The 20,097-nt window shown below is 36.0% G+C and overlaps 1 protein-coding gene across 1 annotated transcript in view; it reads left to right on the top strand.

The window, feature by feature from the left end:
• LOC129003759 (uncharacterized) overlaps positions 1-20,097 on the top strand; it is a 34,586-nt gene that overhangs the window by 8,184 nt on the left and 6,305 nt on the right. The window contains exons 9-19 of the mRNA XM_054432054.1: positions 4,167-4,303; positions 8,791-9,012; positions 9,161-9,245; positions 9,682-9,829; positions 11,478-11,609; positions 11,899-12,037; positions 12,670-12,792; positions 14,512-14,707; positions 15,663-15,844; positions 16,766-17,819; positions 18,593-18,777. Coding sequence (XP_054288029.1) covers positions 4,167-4,303; positions 8,791-9,012; positions 9,161-9,245; positions 9,682-9,829; positions 11,478-11,609; positions 11,899-12,037; positions 12,670-12,792; positions 14,512-14,707; positions 15,663-15,844; positions 16,766-17,819; positions 18,593-18,777 — 2,603 coding nt within the window. The remainder of the gene's footprint in view (positions 1-4,166; positions 4,304-8,790; positions 9,013-9,160; positions 9,246-9,681; positions 9,830-11,477; positions 11,610-11,898; positions 12,038-12,669; positions 12,793-14,511; positions 14,708-15,662; positions 15,845-16,765; positions 17,820-18,592; positions 18,778-20,097) is intronic.

The following is a 20,097-nucleotide window of genomic DNA, read 5'->3' as shown; positions in this document are numbered from 1 at the left end:
TCTGAAACGTCAAAAATCCAAACGGCTCCTGAGAGTTTAAAAATATTGAATTAGCACCGGAGACACCGGTGTTTTAGAATTTTGCGGGCCAAACAGTGGGTGCTGGGCAGGGAAATGAGTGAATGCGCCGAGCCAATCTGTGTTTTGTTCCTTTCCAATGTAGATTCAAGATTCAAGATTCAAAGAGTCTTTATTCACACAGTACAAATTTTCGTACATGAATAGTGTCTATTGTCTATTGTTACTTACTACCTAAATTAGCAATAAGAAACATTTAAACAAAATACTATAGGCTACATTATTTTAAATTGAAATTACTATAATCTTCTATTTTGTAAGGTGCAAGGTCAAGTAAGAATGCCTTCAGATTTTTCATAAATTTAGATTTGTCTTTTTCTTTTTTTAAAAAGCTAGGAAGTTTTCTAAAAAAATAGTTTCCAATATAAGAAGGTTTATTTTTAAAAAGTTCAAGTCTTGGTTTTTCTTTAGCTAAATAATTTTTACCCCTTGTATTATAATTATGCACAGGCAATTCTTGAGTCTCAGCAATATTTAAAAAATATTTAATTGTTTCAAAAATATATAAGGCGTGAACTGTAAAAATGCCCATCCCTTTAAAATAAGATTTTACGGACTGGTTGTATTTTAATTTATGTATTATCCTGATAGCTTTTTTTTTGTATTTTCAAAATCTTTTTTAAATTCTTTTTCTTTGTCCCACCATAAATACTAATTCCATAGTTAATATGTGATTCAATATGAGCATGATATATCATTTTAAGTACTGATCCTTAACAGAGATATGACATTGTTCTTAGGACGAATATACCAGAATTTAGTTTTTTTATTAAATACTCGACATGTTTATTCCAGCTTAAATCCTCATCTATTATCAAACCCAATAGTTTTGAGGTTTTAACTTGAGCCATGGAATTTGTATCTATATCTAACTTAATACTTTGATCATTTTTGTCTCTTTTCGTTTTGAAAAGAATGAAATTAGTTTTACTAGTATTAAGTACTAAATTATGGTCTTTTAAAAACTGATTCAGACTTTTTAATTCTGATTTAGCAGACATTTCTAAATCAGTTAGGGATTTCCCAGTTGTGTTAAGATTAATATCATCTGCATATATACTTATCTTACTACCTGGGTCTTTTAGAGAATTTGGAAGATTTTTAAGGTAACATATGAATAAAAGAGGACCAAGAATCGATCCCTGTGGGACACCAGATGATATCTTTGATAAATTAGATCTTGTTTTTTGGATGATGTTATTTTTTGACAAAGTTGATATTTCCACAAATTGGTAACGTTCCTCTAAGTATGATTTAAACCATTTGAGAGTGACTCCTTTAATACCCAAATTATCAAGTTTAGCTATTAATTGATGGTGGTCTACATTATCAAATGCCTGGGACATGTCCATGAAGATGCCAGCTGAATTTAAACCCTTATCTAGTGAATTTATCACGGCTTCAACAAAATTAACCGCTGATGTAACTGTCGATCTACCAGCACGGAAACCATGTTGTTCATTATCAATTAGATCATATTGGTTCAAGAAACTGTTCAACCTGTTGTACACTGCCTTCTCATATACCTTTGATATTGCCGGGAGAATTGACACTGGCCTGTAGTTTGAAATATCTTTCTTAGAGTTTTTCTTATAAACAGGTACCACTCTAGCAATTTTAAGCTCATTTGGAAAAATTCCTGTTACAAATGGTGAGTTAATTAGGTGCATTAAAATTAATTTAATCTCATCTTTTACCTCTTTTAACATTTTTACTGATAAATTGTCATAGCCAGATGTTGTTTTATTTTTTAAAGATTGTATAATAGTTATTATTTCGGTATCAGTTACTGGTTCGAAATACAATTTTGTATGCCATATATTTTTTGAAGAGGTGTCTGATGTAGTATTACAAAATTTTGTATGTAACGTAGAGGATTTTGTAAAAAATGAGTTAAAATTATTTGTTATTTCTTTTGGATTGTTAACTATCTTATTGTTAACTTTTAATGACATATTTTCCTGTTCTTTTTGTTTTTTGCCGTTAAAGACTTCCTTGTTAATAATTGACCATGTTGTTTTTGAAATGTTTGATGAATGTTTAATTTTTTTGTTATAATATTCTTTTTTTGTTTTGAAAAGATCAAATTTAAATTTTCTTTGACGAATTTTAAGCTCTTTGCACTCTTTGTCTTGATTTCTTGCACACTTACTTAGCCTAACAATAGTTTCCCTCTCTTCTCTTAACCTAGTATTCATCCAGCAATTCTTTTTGGAGCCTGTTCTAACAGTAATTTGTGGAAAACACTCATTAAAATAATAAAAAAATTTCTGATGGAACTTAGAGTACTTATATTCAATAGGAGACATGTAAATTTCCATCCAATTCTCATCTTTCAGTTTTGATTTAAACAAATTGATGTTTTCTTGGCCAAGATTTCTACAAGTTTTTACTATGGATTTTTTTTTGTTATGATCAAGGGTAATATTCATCTCAAGTACCTGACCATCATGGTCTGACAAACAAGTAATTAAACCATATACATACATCTGTACATCAGTAATGTTAGTTAAAAAATTATCAATAGAGGATTTGGAATTTTTAACAACTCTTGTGGGAAAGTCCACCAAATATCTCATGCTGTGGCTTTTTAGCATGTTTGAAAACTGTTTATATGTGTGATTTTTATCCAGTACATTTATATTAATGTCCCCAGCTACAATTATATTTTTACAAATTCCTAAGAGCCTGTCAATCACAAAACTAAGTTTATCTAAAAATAGTTTACTGCTTGCGCTTGGGGAACGATAAACTCCTAATAGTACAAACTGATAATTGTTGGTACAGCACTTCACCGCACAACACTCAAAAACCATCTCCTCACATGTTTCCTGTATTATAGAGGTTGAAATTTTCTTAATTTTTAGATTATTTAAATTATTTTTAGCCATCAATGCCACACCTCCTTTTGTAAAATTGCTTCTACAAAAATAATGCTTAAGAGTGTAACCATCAATATTGAATTTTTGAATTTCATAATCCTTCATATTATGCTCTGTTATTACTAATAAGTGTGGATTTATTTCGTCAATAATAATTTCTAATCCATTTTTACGAGATTCCAGATGTTCTATATTTTGGTGAAATATTGTTATTTTGTTTTTGGAGGAGTCAAAGTTTGGTTTAGGTTTGTGGCTTGAAGGGTTCCGAGAACTGTGTTGTGAAGAGCTGTACACATTCTTAGTTAAGGCTATACATTCTTTGGTATTTGTTGTATTATTTGTAAAAAAGAAGAGGAAGGAACAACCATGTTACCTGAAATCACTCCTGAACTGACTTCACTCACAGACACATCACTTTTACTCTGCTTTTCACTGACACTGACATCCGCACTAGTGTTGAGGGAGACACATTCTGCGTAACTGCAATGGCCAGGTACTAGATGAGGTGGTGGACTGGTCTGCTGCTCACTAGGCCTGTTGGTCTCGATGGTCGGGGACTGGCTTGACAAGGGTTGCTCACTCAGAGGCGAGGTGACACTAGAGACTGTGTTGAAATCTTCCATTGACGACAGCGATGAACCAAAAACAGATGTCTCCTGCAATTCTTGGATAGCAATTATATTGCGTAATCGGTTGACAAAAAAATGATGAGGCATCCCACTCCACAGTAACCTTTTGGAGTTCTGATGATAACTTACTACCTCAACCATTGCACCAGTCTTTTTTTGGAAGTTAGTTAGATTTTTAATAAAGTGATTAGGTGAAATCAAATATGTATAAGCTCTACATATTTTTTTCAAGAAACGAATTACAGTTATATAACAAAAATACCTAAGTAAAAAAATCATTATTTTTATTTCATTAACTGTATCCTAGAACTGTATTTTTAATACTGTAGGCCTAATTATGTGTCTATTAGGCATTTCTAGGCTACGTTTGAAAATCCGAACAAATCGGTTATCTGATCCACCAACGGTTGGTTCTCTCTTCTGTATGAACTTACGGATTTTAAGTCACAAAGTGACACAGGTTGCTAGTTAAGTAAAAAAATTGATGTATAAAAAAATATTTTTTCTTAAAATATTTTTGAAATTTTAGAATTCTCAAAATGTGACAGACATTATGAGGTATGTTTAATTCATACAGATAAATCAGAGTACTTCCAAACCAACAGAACCTCTCTTCCTAGCATCAGAGAGTCTCCTCAACAGCAGCCGGAGATCAAAGACGACTCCGCTGAGTTCAACCACACAAACTTTCCACACTACCAGGAGATGTTGAGGGTAATGTAGTGCAACTGATATACTCAAAACCACATTCACCAATACAATCTCTCTTAGGTGTTCACTGTTCAGATAAATAGTTGTGCTATCTACATTACTGGAAACATTGTGTTTGTTCTTGTTGTCATGCGGGTTTTGTGAACTGTCCTTGTGACACTCATAAAGGCACTAAAGTATATTTTATTTATTCCTGTAAATTTATGTTTCTTATTAGAATAAATTTGTATTATAGGTGATTTGAATTGTTACCTTAGTACAGTTAAAATTAGTCGTAAGCACTTAAGAATAAAGTAAAAACTGAAAAAATGCATTTAGACGGTTCTGATGTTTCAGGACAGCAAGTTTTGCCAAAACTGTTATTTAAAATACATGGCTAATGGCCTTTTTCTATTGCACGGTGAATGTGGAATGGAATTTACAGGGTGGAAAAAAGTCCCGGGACAGTTAAATATAAAAAAATCAATATATAGCTTACAAACTTTGGTACAAAGTTACTGGGCATTAAAATAGTTTAAACACAATCAGTGATACGCTACCCCCTCAGAGGGACAGCCCTCTAGGACTCAGAAGAAAAAGTGTAAGCATAGGTTGATATGTACACCAAATTAAAGGGCCTTTACTTGTAAAATACAATGCCGCAAATTTGAACTCATACAACTGAGTCAAAAATGGTAGCCGTTCGAAGATTTTTGAGTTCAAATTTGCGCCATAATATTATATTCTACTAATAAAGACCTTTAGTTTGATGTGTATGTCGACCTATGCTTACATTTATGATAATTAGTGAACTCATTTGGATAAAAGGGGGGGAAGGACTTAATGTAAAAAAACAAATAAGATTTGCTAGTACTGTATTTGTGTTTGGTCCTTAATCTATGAAACTTAACCCATCCAGTCCAGTTAAAACTGAATGTAGTCTTTCAAATCCAAAATGAATAAAATTGTCTGTATTTCTACTCCTCCTAAATTAGCAACATATCACTTAATTTAATTTGTCGACCTGAATTAAATTTGAGTTTGAAATGTTCCATTTCAAATCAAAATCCAAAACCAGTTTCAGTCATCCTTGTCAGAGTTCTCTTCTTGTTGATTTTCCTCTGAATGTGTCTGTAGTCTTCTCATCTCCATTATCCTCATTGCAAGTAGATCGTTTCCTATGCAGAGCAAGAAATACAAAATCAAGTAGAAAATTATAAAAAGTGTGCAATAGTGGGTGATTCCCTTCATCACATCATATAAAAACTGTATATATAAATCTGACATTTGTAGTTTTAGTGTACCTTTTTCAGATTGTATTTATTTTAATGTCTTAGGTAATGTTTATTCTTTTATTGTTATTTACATTTTTTTTTAAAACATCAGCTTGTTTAAACATTTGTAAACAGTACAGAAATTAATTCACATAAGGATATGAGTATAAACATATGTTTGAATAAACCTTGAGACATTTTATTTCCATTATATTAGTTGTTATAAACAAATAATAGAACTGCTGTTTGTTTCAACTGACTACAAGCAAGGCACAAGACAGGGGTCAGTAGAACCATAGATAAAACATAGTTTGGTAGAACCAATGCCCCACTAGAAAAACAGGCCATGCTGCAGCACGAGCAGCACAACTCTGCGTCACAGTGGTGGATACTTGTACTTAAATCTTATCGTTACAATCTGCATCTATTTTGTTTAGTTAATTTGTTGCCAGTTGGTTTAATACGGGGGTTGAGATAATAGAGTAGTACCTTTGACTAATAATATATAAAAGTCAATGGTAGTAACGTAGTAAGTTAGTATACTACGTTAACTACTATATTATTTTTATTTTTACCATGTCTCTTTTGGAGAGCAATAAACAAAATTGACTTAATGTTTATTCTTCTTCTTTATTGTCCACCACCGTTTCCTGCATTGTTTTCTCATTGGATGTTTTTAAAATTGTGCTCCCATGTTTTGCTGCTGTTTTCAATTTTTTTTATGTACACCTCTTGTTTGCTACAACTTCTTCAGAAGTTTTAAGGGACCATTCATTATTTCATAGATTTAACTTTAATTTTAATTTAATTTGTTTTTTATTTGTCTTTTTTTAATAAATTTACATCTACTAGTCAGTCCGCTTTATTTATCCTCTGAATGTGTCACTGTAAAAAGCATTATAAATAGGCCTATATTTAAATTGTAAGAATAAATTACTTACGTCAAATAGCTCAATATTGGATGGTAAATTTTCAGTCGGAACACATTTCAACACATTGTGTCGTCATCAGCTGAGTACTTTTGCTTGTAAAGTGATGTATTCTACCAGATAGATGGCTTTGTCATTGTTCAATAAATTAACATAAATCACGAAAAAGACACGACACATATACATTTAAAACACGTTTAGATACATTGCAGGCCTGCATGGACGAACATACAGCGGCGCCGCGGGTCGGGGACAGACTGACTATTTCCTCATCCAGGCTTATCAGTGTTATCACGGAGGCAGTGGACAGCTTTTTCATTAGTGGGAATGAGAAAATTGAATTTTGAATTGGAGCTGAAATTTAGTTTTGAAGAATATGAAATCTACAGAGCTCATAAAAATACTGACACAAACAAAGTTATTCCAAACAAAATATAAATTTCAGCTCCAATTCAATACTCAATTTTCTCATTCCCATCAAAGAAACAGCTGTCCACTGTCTCCGTGATAACACTGATAAGCAAATAGCCAGTCTGTCCTGACCCACGGCGCGACTGTATGTTTGTCCATGTAGGCCTGCAATGTCTCTATAAGTGTTTTAAATGTTTATGTGTTGTGTTGTTTTTGTGATTTATGTTAGTTTATTGAACAATGAAGAAGCCATCTGGTGGAATACATCACTTCTCTGTGACCGTGTTTTCGGTGGGGTGTTCGGAATTGAAATCGATGCCGAAAATAGTTCAGTCTGCGCGGGTTCCCAATTTTCCAGGGGTCAGTTGAGATTTGTTTTTGTACGGTCGAACAAAACTCAAACACGGTCGCAAGAGTTTTGTTTGTAGGAGAAGGCTCAGAACTCTGTCCAGTCTCGAAACTCTCAAGATTTATTCTGTAAGGCTCATCATCACCAACTCCTACCTTCTGGGTGTCAGGGGAGCGACCCTGGTTCCCAAACGATTAAAACTTAAAGAGTTAACGTTTAGTGATAGTTGCTCGATAGCTAACGACAAATAAAGTCGACACAATGACCCTGGGTGTCAGAGGAGTGACCCTGGTTCCCAACACAATTTAAACTGCAAATAACCTCTATGCAAAACTAAAATGCAAACGAAAGTATATTCTTCTTTTAATTAACAAATAACAAAATAATACTTAAAGCAACGAATATATGTTACACTGTCGAACGTCTAAGCTAACGTGAGAGCGGTAAAGTGTAGCTATGGTATTACTAACGTGTAACCAAATGGTATACTACACTCACCGGAGAGGTTGTGACCTGCTGGTGGCTACTGGCTAGGACGAGACTGACCAACTGAACTGTTTGTTGCCACTCGCTCTTGGCTTCCCCCATTCTGCTGGAGGCCCGACACTAGCGCCTGGCAAGGCAGCGATCGCTACGAGAATCGTCTTGGAGTGAGGAGGGGTCAACGTTTACCCTGCCCAGTCTAGTTTCTTTTGTCACTACTTCGATAATTCCAATAAATAAATAAAAATAACCTTCTCTCCTTTTAATATGTATTTTATTCTGTATAAGGTCAAAAAATGTCTATTTTTGACCGTTACATCACAAGCAAAAGTACTCAGCTGATGATAACACAATGTGTTCTGACTGAAACTTCACCATCCAATATTGCTATCATCTTACCAAATTTCAGCTCAATCCGACCAGTAGTTAGTGCGGTATTGAACTTCAAACAAACAAACAAACAAACTTTCGCATTTGTAATATTAGTAAGAAAAGATAAGATTTTAAAAGAAGTTAGCATCTTTGCCAAAAATGAATATAGTTGAATTTAGTGTGTTGCTAACTTCTGCGGATTTCTGCCATAGACACATGTAGTATAGCTTTTAAACTGTAGTACATCACATTAGCCAATTGTATTATTAAAAAATGTAAACATATAATAGGAAATATAATTTTGGCAGTAAAACATTTTTGAGGGGCTCATTAAATTACGATTTATGTGAATACAAAATTTTCTTCAGCTGGTCCATACAAAATGAAAAATTATACGGCATTCCACATTCAACGTGCATGCAGTTCAGGTCTTTTTGGAGATCTTATTAATATTAAAATTACTGAAAACATCATGCTTATCGTCATGAGGGATGTCAACTGTCTTGTACTCATTGTGAAGAGGGGAGTTAATTTTACTTAATTCTGTCACTTTATGCTTTTTGTTTTTTATAGATTGGTATTTTGACATAACAATTACAATTTTGACCTTAGTGTAGTCAAAATTATTCCAATTGTAAAATGTAAGAAACAAGTTTAAGTGAACGAGTGTTTTCTATTATTATTTTGCTGCAGGTGTTCAGACAGCAGTTTGGGCTAGCCAAGTTCCGCATGAAGCAGCGTGAAGCACTGAACGCCGCCATGTTGGGGCACGACTGCTTCGTGCTGATGCCGACTGGGGGAGGCAAGAGCGTGTGTTACCAGTTGCCCGCTCTGTTGCAGAGGGGTCTCACTGTAGTGATCAGCCCTCTCCGCTCACTTATACTGGACCAAGTCAACAAACTCAAGAGTTTGGACGTAAGTTGCCCTACAATCTCCTAACCTAATATGATCAAATTGTTAATTAGCTTACTTTGTTTGAGATGTTTTCATGATGATATATTAATGTTATTTAATTTATTTTTGTAGACATTTTCAATATTTCTTTTCAATGTCAATATTGCAGATACCTGCTGCTTGTCTGATGGGAGATAACACACAGACTGAGACGAACAGGATCTATAGTGAGCTGGTTAGGGTCAACGGACCTGGTAAGTACAAGTACACTTTAAATAAAGCTTAGATAGCTTAGTTGTGGAATTGTCTCTTTAATTTAGATTAAATTCTACAGGTGTTTTACTCTTTGGCTACTACACAGAAGGGCAACCAAGAATATATTTGGTTAGGGTACAATATTGATTAGATAACAATCAATGAATACTGAATATCAAAATGCAATGCATGTGTACCAAGCAGAAACACATTCCAAAATTGTCTTAGGATTCATAAGGAAGACAACATAAGGGTTTTTATTTAATTTGTAGTTCAACTAACGTTTATCTACATAATGTGTGTATCAAAGTGACTTAACCATCTCTTGTCTGATAAAAATCAATACAGCATTCGGTAGAGAGCCATAGCACTAAACGGGTTGAGTTTTTAAAATTTCTTACAAATTTCTAATATATTTGTTTTCAAATTTATTAGATTTCCATCTGTTATTTGTTACGCCGGAGAAGATAGTTGCGTCGCAGCGGCTGGTCGGTATCCTACAAGGGCTGTTCAACAGAGGATTGTTGGCGAGGTTTGTCATTGATGAGGCTCATTGCGTGTCTCAGTGGGGACATGACTTCAGGTCAGTACTGCCACAAAACAGCTGTGCTGAGTTAATTGTGTGTAGGTTATGTTATTTATTTGAGAACTGTGGAATCTGTTACTTAATACTTTAATACTTAATACTTTTCTTTGAAATAGCGACCATACAAAGTAGGTATTTTAAGCCAAGTATGAATGGAGATGAGTGTATGATGAGTGGCGCGATCTTGTAGTCTTTTTAGTGACTAAGGTTATATTATTTATTTGAAGATTGTGGAATCTGATATCATAGTTGAGAAAGTACCTAATCAGGAGGCAAGTCATGTTATGTTATGTTGGTACACCAGAGTCTGGCTAATCCGAATCACCTGTCAAAGAGAACATGTTACTGTATTTAAATTAAAAACAAAGCTATGTGTTCTGAAATACCAACCAAGGTGTACATCCTATTAGGAAACCGAGAAATCTAGGAACTGCACTTTAATTTTTATGAACAGGCTAAAGTCTGTGAATTGTGTGTGCATTTAATGTGGAATAGTTTGATTTGATACAATCACCAATAGCCTGTGGTCGAGTGGCCATTCATTAACGGTGTTTAGTTGATATTATTTTAAGGTCATTGTTTAGTAACAAGAGCGTGATTGTAGGAGATGATCATCGATCACAGGTGTTGCTGCGATCATGGTAAATAAATACGGATATTTCCGCAATCATGGAAGACGGTGTAGCCCTGATTATTTCACCATGATGGTGGGAAATGATCTCGTTGTTGTTGTCTTTTTTGCGGAAGATGATCACAGTGCTGGCGTGATTGTGGGAGTAATTTACAATAAAAAAGAAGCAAACAAAAACGCTGTATTAGTGTTTTAATGCAATTTGACTGCATTTTTCGCTAATCCAAACAATTTTTTTACCCTTTGAGTGCCGCAGCGTCTCTCATAGGGACGCAATGTGCTTACGCATAAATTGTGCGCATAAAGTAATATATAAATAAATAATATATTTTATGTATTACTCAAACACAAAACAACATATTGAAAAAATGTAAAAAAAATTTGATTTCAATTTATTTTGAAATTTTTTTATGTCTTATCATTTCATAAAGAATTTATTCATAATCAAAATAAAATAAATTACATGGATACATCTAAAATTGTGTTTCATATGACATTTAATATAAAATACTGCATTTTCCTTTGAAATTAGCTCAGCAATTTATGCATAAGAAATAGGCATGACACAGCGGCACTCAATGGGTTAGTCCAAACAGAGTCCAGTGCCACTTAGTTCTGATTAGCAGGACTCTGGTTTACTGTCATACACAAGGATGAGATCAGATGCCAAATCCTAAAAATTCCTGTAACCTTTTACTACAAATAATTGTGATTTAAATGCAATAATCCCATAAATGATTAGAAAAACTCTCCTTAACCCATACGTTACAGACTTGCACGGGGCTAAAGTAGTTATTACCATTCTTAGAGTGAAAAATGATCAGCTGGAGTTGAAGAGATCAGTTGTAAATTTGTTACGTTAGTAAACTTTGTCAGCTGTTTGTAAAAGAAAACAGTTCTGAGTAAATACAATAAAATAATAGTAAGTAAAAATATACAGCCTCCATCAGTTACACATAGCCTACACATGACCAACACTATGAGAGACATATTTGTTAACTGTGTACTGTGTAGGAAGGACTACAAGCGACTAAGTCAGTTGCGTGAACAGTTCCCTGGGGTGCCCATGATGGCTCTGACAGCCACAGCCACTCTCAGAGTCAGGAAGGACATCCTCCACCAGTTACACATGACTAATACCAAGTGGTCAGTATCAGGACTAGAGAAACCCATACAAATTAAAATATACTTTTTTGTGTTTGTCGGTCAGTCAGTGGCTCTCTAAGCAATTTACACTGCCTACTCTGTGACAGCTAAAGCACTGATCCAGATAAAAATCTTTTCCCTGTATTCACTAAATGTTTCAGAATGTCTTATACTTTTTAAACCTGGCCTAACTGAACGCTTGAATTCAGTTTTGCATGATACTGCACAAATTTTCTCCTGAGTGAGTTGTACATTTATTGTGTAAACTTACCAATGCTGTGTATTACAGGTTTGTCTGCAGCTTTGACAGACCTAACCTTGCCTACAGTGTCCGCTACAAGACCAAGAACACTCTGGAAGAGATTATTTCCTTCATCAAAAAACAATACCTAAGGAAATCCGGAATCGTGTATGGTTTCTCTCGTAAGGTTGGTGTCAACTCTTATCCGACAATTATATCTGATCCTCTTTAATATAGAATATTCAATGTTTCCAGTTACAACCAACTCAAATACTTTATAAATGTATACAAATTTATTTTTAGAGCATCTTGCTACAAAAATATTAATATTATGGAAGATCACTACTAGGTCAAAATTACAACACATTTTCTTCAGTGTTTTTCATCCCATCCTTCATTATTGGATCATCCAATTTGGAGGATGTGTCATAGAAGAGTTGTATAGGTATTTTCAAATTTAGTTTTTTGTAGTTTAGCTGTCAATTGTTGTAATTGTGTTAGTAACATGAAGTATGGATTTTTTACTAGATTTAAGTTCAAAAGTTATATTGAGGATGATAAAATTAATTATCTGCCAGGAGTCTGTGAGGCAAGATTGACCACAAATGGAAGAAAACCAGGACTGTAACTGACAAAATATGTTTTATAAATGAAGTTATTTTTATTGTGACATAGGATGTGTTTTCCCCCTCATAGTTTTCTTTTTATTACTCTAAGATATCTTAAGAAAACTAAGTTAAATATTCAAAATGTTTTAGTGTTACATTAGTTTTACACATGTCCCCTGGCTTGTACTATACCAGTTTGTATGTCATGTAGGAGTGTGAGACGACGGCTCGTGCTCTTCAGGCCGCTGGTATACAGGCAGATTGTTATCACGCTGGGCTCAGCGACAAGCAAAGAGCTAAAGTACAGACTGACTGGGTACTCAATAAGATTAAGGTAAATTTGTACAATATGCATTTGTTGATACATCTCCTTTTGTTTTGCTGATTACTAGTTTAAGGTTGTCCAGTGTGTTCCTATTTGGGTTTGTCATGGGAAGTTGCAGGTCTGTGTTTATATAAATAACTTCTTGATCAACATTGTATGTGTAAAAGTATAAGTAAAGAACTGTTTAAGGGTTATTAGACATATTGTTATGTACTTTCAGTGTGTTTATGTGTGTTAGTTATACTTAGTGTATTTTATTTAATGACAAACCATGTGGCTGATCAAGGATATGTTCATAGGGATACACCTTAACATTATCCTATTCTACTTCCAGCATGTCGTTGGATACAAATAATTTTTATTTATTACGGTAAACCACTTTTTAACTGCTCCCCGCTAAACTGAAACCACTTTGAAATAACCTGTTGGATCTAACAATCTGCTAAATAAAAAAATAGGTGATCCAAAATGGCCTGACTTTTTTATTTAAAATAGTATTGGTTTTACTCTAATAAAAATAAGAAAATTAAACTGACTGTTACCACAGACTACTTGGTTTGAATAGTGATAAAAGACAGAAAAGTACAGTGAGAGTGTAAGTCACACAGACAAGCTAGTCCCAAACCAGCAATGTGTGGCTTATCAGCTCAATATTTCTACCATGTGTCTAATGCTGTAGGTAGTGGTGGCTACCATAGCGTTTGTATGGGTATAGACAAGCCAGACGTGAGGTTTGTGGTCCACTGCACCATGGCCAAGAGTATAGATGGCTACTACCAGGAGGCGGGGCGAGCTGGCCGAGACGGAAACACAGCTGTCTGTATACTGAACTACAGTGTGTCTAATGTTGTAGGTAGTGGTGGCTACCATAGCGTTTGGTATGGGTATAGACAAACCAGACGTGAGGTTCGTGGTCCACTACACCATGGCCAAGAGTATAGAAGGCTACTACCAGGAGGCAGGGCGAGCTGGCCGAGATGGAGACACAGCTGTCTGTATACTGAACTACAGTGTGTCTAATGTTGTAGGTAGTGGTGGCTACCATAGCGTTTGGTATGGGTATAGACAAGCCAGACGTGAGGTTCGTGGTCCACTACACCATGGCCAAGAGTATAGAGGGCTACTACCAGGAGGCGGGGCGAGCTGGCCGAGACGGAGACACAGCTGTCTGTATACTGTACTACAGTGTGTCTAATGTTGTAGGTAGTGGTGGCTACCATAGCGTTTGGTATGGGTATAGACAAGCCAGACGTGAGGTTCGTGGTCCACTACACCATGGCCAAGAGTATAGAGGGCTACTACCAGGAGGCGGGGCGAGCTGGCCGAGACGGAGACACAGCTGTCTGTATACTGAACTACAGTGTGTCTAATGTTGTAGGTAGTGGTGGCTACCATAGCGTTTGGTATGGGTATAGACAAGCCAGACGTGAGGTTCGTGGTCCACTACACCATGGCCAAGAGTATAGAGGGCTACTACCAGGAGGCGGGGCGAGCTGGCCGAGACGGAGACACAGCTGTCTGTATACTGTACTACAGTGTGTCTAATGTTGTAGGTAGTGGTGGCTACCATAGCGTTTGGTATGGGTATAGACAAGCCAGACGTGAGGTTCGTGGTCCACTACACCATGGCCAAGAGTATAGAGGGCTACTACCAGGAGGCGGGGCGAGCTGGCCGAGACGGAGACACAGCTGTCTGTATACTGTACTACAGTGTGTCTAATGTTGTAGGTAGTGGTGGCTACCATAGCGTTTGGTATGGGTATAGACAAGCCAGACGTGAGGTTCGTGGTCCACTACACCATGGCCAAGAGTATAGAGGGCTACTACCAGGAGGCGGGGCGAGCTGGCCGAGACGGAGACACAGCTGTCTGTATACTGTACTACAGTGTGGCGGACGTGTGCAAGCTGCGTAAAATGATAGATAGTGAGTCATCAAACCTTAATATCAAGCTTGGATAATATAGGCACTCCATAATGAAAAGTAAATTAACAAAATAATATAATTGTAATCTGAAACCTTGTCTATCGGCACGAGACCTTAATCTGCAATCCAACAGTAGCTAAAATACAGCTGCCCATTAAGGAGTGGATTTTGTTAAATTGTTTTCTCATCTATGCGTTTCCTACGATTCCGAGTGGGGACAGGTTCCAAATCAGTCGTACTCGTGTGGCTGAGGGACTGAAAGTCAGGAATCGAGTCATACAGTTAACAGTGCCTTTTACATTCATTACTTGGTGTGTTAGCTCGATCCACAACCAAAATGAAGCAGCCCTTACTTACAGTAGATTATAGAGCTAAATTTGATTTTACAACAACATAATTTATTTTTTTACACTTGTTTTTAATTGAATCTAAACCTTTTGCTTTATTGGTACATACCAATATTTGACCATTGACAGAACTAGACATTTCATCCTCAAGTATAAGTTACTGTTTGGAATCTAAATGAAGCCACAGGAGTGTGCTGATGTTACTGTAAGTCAAATACACCAACTTATTGACCGACTTAACTCGTGAATAGGACAAAAAGCTTTGGCAACTTTTATGCCACATCAACCGTCTATCTCAGTAACAAAAAAAAGATAAAATTTAACTTTAGACTGTAGCACACTCTAAGAGTGGCACATTCAACTATGTTCTTACTTCTTTTTTAGTAAAAAAAGCTACAGCTAGTCCATATAGATGGGATGTCTACTATGGTATCTAAAAGTAAACGGTACCATCAATAAACAATTTTGAAAGTGTGTTTTTGAAATTTGTAAAATCTTTAACGGGGTTTCAAGCTACTGAAAACCACTTTTAGCTCATCAGTAGGAGGTTTAACATCATGTTATGGAGTAAACTTATGCTGTAGACTTAGTCTGTAATATTTTGACAGTGGACTCTGAAGGAACAAAGTCCTCGAAGGACACTCACAGAGACAATCTACGACGAATGGTAGAGTACTGCGAGAACAAGAGCGACTGTCGGAGAACTATTCAGCTGCACTACTTTGGAGAGAACTTCAAAGGTCGCTGTCCGAACAATCCGTTACTCGCCTGCGACAATTGTCTCTGCCAGGTCTCAATTATTCATGTTTTTAGGTCTATTTACAGAATCTTACTAATATTATAAATCTGAAAGTTTGTGAGTTTGTGTGTGTTGCTCAATCACGCATAAACTACTGGACGGATTGGGCTGAAATTTGGCATGATGATAGCTCACATTCCCAATTAACATTTAGGCATGTTCTTATCTCAAAAATCCTTTCGGGCTCCGCCCCAGTGGCTCTTTAGTACCCCATGTTAACATTATGAGTATTCATATTTAAAGGGAATTAAAGAATTTAGTCAGCTGTTTCAACTTTACACGTTGGTTCTATAATATGCAATAGCATTAAAAAGAGAACTGCATAGAATCATAGAAAAGAGCACAATGAGAACTGTCAAAGTAGTATTGTTTACAGTTTGGTTTGTGTTTTTAATTTAATGAATAATTTATGATATTGTGCGAATGTTTGATAATTTATTTTTTTCTATTGTTTAGGTGCAGTGGTAGAACATTATGGCAATGTTAGATGTGTTATACTATACTATACCGTAAATTTATGAACCAAATTTTATTAAACTGTGTCCTCAACCCATTGCAAACGCAAAGCTTGAGTATTCCAAACAAAAGTTGCTAAGATGTATAGCACTTATTTCAAGTGATGATTTTGTTTGACTGTTTGTCAGGGTACAAATGTGTTTTATTAGAACTATAAAGTATTGCAATTAGCCAAAATTTCTTATGGGTTTATTCATAATGAAGTTTTTTGTTTTATAGTTCACAAAATGTGAGGATGTGACGGATGTGTGTCGAGCCATTGAGGTGATGGTGGCTCAGATCTGTAACAAGTCTTTGTTGTTACAGGAGAGTTACAGAGTGGAGGATGTGACAGAGGTGTGCAGAGCCATTGTGATGATGGTGGCTCAGATCTGTAACAAGTCTTTGTTGTTACAGGAGAGTTACAGAGTGGAAGATGTGACAGAAGTGTGCAGAGCCATTGTGATGATGGTGGCTCAGATCTGTAACAAGTCTTTGTTGTTACAGGAGAGTTACAGAGTGGAAGATGTGACAGAAGTGTGCAGAGCCATTGTGATGATGGTGGCTCAGATCTGTAACAAGTCTTTGTTGTTACAGGAGAGTTACAGAGTGGAGGATGTGACAGAGGTGTGCAGAGCCATTGTGATGATGGTGGCTCAGATCTGTAACAAGTCTTTGTTGTTACAGGAGAGTTACAGAGTGGAGGATGTGACAGAAGTGTGCAGAGCCATTGTGATGATGGTGGCTCAGATCTGTAACAAGTCTTTGTTGTTACAGGAGAGTTACAGAGTGGAAGATGTGACAGAAGTGTGCAGAGCCATTGTGATGATGGTGGCTCAGATCTGTAACAAGTCTTTGTTGTTACAGGAGAGTTACAGAGTGGAAGATGTGACAGAAGTGTGCAGAGCCATTGTGATGATGGTGGCTCAGATCTGTAACAAGTCTTTGTTGTTACAGGAGAGTTACAGAGTGGAAGATGTGACAGAAGTGTGCAGAGCCATTGTGATGATGGTGGCTCAGATCTGTAACAAGTCTTTGTTGTTACAGGAGAGTTACAGAGTGGAGGATGTGACAGAAGTGTGCAGAGCCATTGAAATGTTGGTGGCTCAGATCTGTAACAAGTCTTTGTTGTTACAGGAGAGTTACAGAGTGGAGGATGTGACAGAAGTGTGCAGAGCCATTGTGATGATGGTGGCTGAGATCTGTAACAAGTCTTTGTTGTTACAGGAGAGTTACAGAGTGGAGGATGTGACAGAAGTGTGCAGAGCCATTGTGATGATGGTGGCTGAGATCTGTAACAAGTCTTTGTTGTTACAGGAGAGTTACAGAGTGGAGGATGTGACAGAAGTGTGCAGAGCCATTGTGATGATGGTGGCTCAGATCTGTAACAAGTCTCAGTGGGATAACTTCACCATCAACCACCTGGTGGATGTCTGTAAGGGCAGTCGTTGCAAGAAGGTGGTGGATAATGGTAAGTGTAAGGTAGAGATTGTATAAAAATTATCAGCTTTTTTACAGAATAAAATGTCTTTTATCCCGTTGTGCTCACTTCAGCAGTTGTTTACGTATCCGAATTGATTTGAAAATCTTTTAACCTTTTTGAATTGACAAAAATTTTGATAACTGGATTTCTACCCAAATTTGGGGTATTTTACAAAAAAGAAACCGAGTAAAGCCGAGCTATTACTATCTTAATCACAAAACGCGTCTGCAAAGATTTCGAAAGAAAAAAATCATGCTTTCGCCGCCATTGCGAAGGACGATTAAGATTTTACGTGACCGCGGGAGACGAAAATTAGGTCTACAAGACTGAAGATGATATTAATTATTCGCAAAAAAATTACATTACGGGAGACCATGATCTTGTCTACCCAACCGCAAAAATTATTCATGATTTTGCCGCTACTACGGAAAACTATGACGATGTTTCCATGACTGCGGGAGACGATGATAATATCCACAAAACTGTAAAAGATGTTGCCTTAATCGCGGAAAAGGATGACGAGTTTCCATGACCGTGAGAGACAATGATCATTTCTGCAAGACTGCGGAAGGTTTTCAAGATTTTAACGCAATCACTAAAACAATGCTGGGAGACAATGTAGAAAGACCACGAGAGCAGACATGACAACGAACAATATTTTCTGGGTAAAATCAGTTCTTTTGACTGGTGAAATGTATTTTATTGTATTTTACAGGTAGTAGCTCGTGGTCATGTAAGCTGAGAGCTGTTTTATGTTTTAGGACATGACACCTTGGATGCGTTTGGCAGTCTCAGTGTTTGGGACAAGGTAGATATCTGCAGACTGATCAACAAGCTGGTGATGGACAGAGTGTTGGAGGAGTACCATGTCACCAAGTATGACAACACCAACTCCTACATCAGACTGGGCCAGAGAGCTGAGAGCCTTGCTAACGGCCGAGACAAGGTATTTACTCTCATACTATTGTAATAGATATATGATAGGTAATTCTTCCATAGTGTATCTATACATTAGAATCCCAGTATATATTTTGGCACAAATTGAATTTAAAGTACGGTAAGTAGTTTTGAATAAAACAAAAACTTTTAGGACTAAATTAAATAGATTCGGTAGAAATTATTTCTTTTAAGACAATAACCAAATAATCTGAAATTGGTCGTTGCAAAGGCAAGATTGCGTGCATGGTCCTAGTTGTAACATTAAGCAGGGTGTCTACCAACCGGGAAATCCGGGAAAACCGGGAATTGTACTTAAATTTTTACTGGCCATGAAATGTACGGGAATTGTCCTTAAATGCCAGACAATGTCCTTAAATTTTTAATGGGCCATAATTTTATTGATCGCTAGTTGGTTAGGAGCACATAAAAGGTTTATCAGATGTTTGTTTACATTTTCATAATTTATTACTAGAGTAATTATGCAATAAAAATCCCATTAACAATCTCAAACCCATTAATATTTTATCACGACAATCAAGTGTCAAGTCAAGTACTTCCAAGAACTGTTGACTCAGCAGCTAGCTCATAAAAGTTGTATCACTTTTATTCCTTTACAACTTCTTTTTTTATTACTAGGGTAATTATTATTAGATCCCAAACCTATTTTATCGTGAAAATAATAGCTTTATAATGGCTGTTAAATTTCACTTCTTACTTGTACTTTCGGCTTGAAGATTCAATATGCCGCGGCCAGTGCCTAGTGCCATAAAACTGTTTATGGTTTCATATTAAACATGTACCTAAATAATCTACAGTCTTAATTTGTAAGTTAACCCCTTTTTTATGGACATTTTATCTTTCAATTGACAAAACCACAAGCATTGTTGTTTGCATTAATGTTTTATCACTATGTAGGAATGTAGGCCTGCTTGGTTTCAAATTATGTCATTGCATTTTCTGTATCTTTGTCTTATATTGTTGGCTATTCAGGTTTCAGTGTTTTTTGTTTCCCATATATTTATTTATTGAGTTGTATGCTTTAAGCAATCAAAATCTTATGTGAACTAGAATGATGATAGTAACTTTGCTGCTATTATAACTTCATTGTTTGTTACTCAGTTTATATAGGCCCTCCTAAATAATTAGGTGTAGGCCTGGGTATTTTGATTCTTGAAAGAGCTTTAAAATATATTAAGAAAATGTAATTGAGCCTATAAGATACAGCAATTGAACTAATGATTGATATGTGTCGATATTAACTTTACAAATGAAAATACAATAATCTTACTCTGTGCTTATTGCTTATTAATAGCCGCTTGATTTTGTA

Source organism: Macrosteles quadrilineatus, unplaced genomic scaffold (assembly GCF_028750875.1).
Source record: "Macrosteles quadrilineatus isolate MER2022 unplaced genomic scaffold, UCM_ALF_1.0 Scaffold_9__3_contigs__length_116548681, whole genome shotgun sequence".
NCBI lineage: Eukaryota > Metazoa > Arthropoda > Insecta > Hemiptera > Cicadellidae > Macrosteles > Macrosteles quadrilineatus.
The sequence above is the reverse complement of the archived record's forward strand: the minus strand, read 5'-3'. Positions and strand labels throughout refer to the sequence as shown.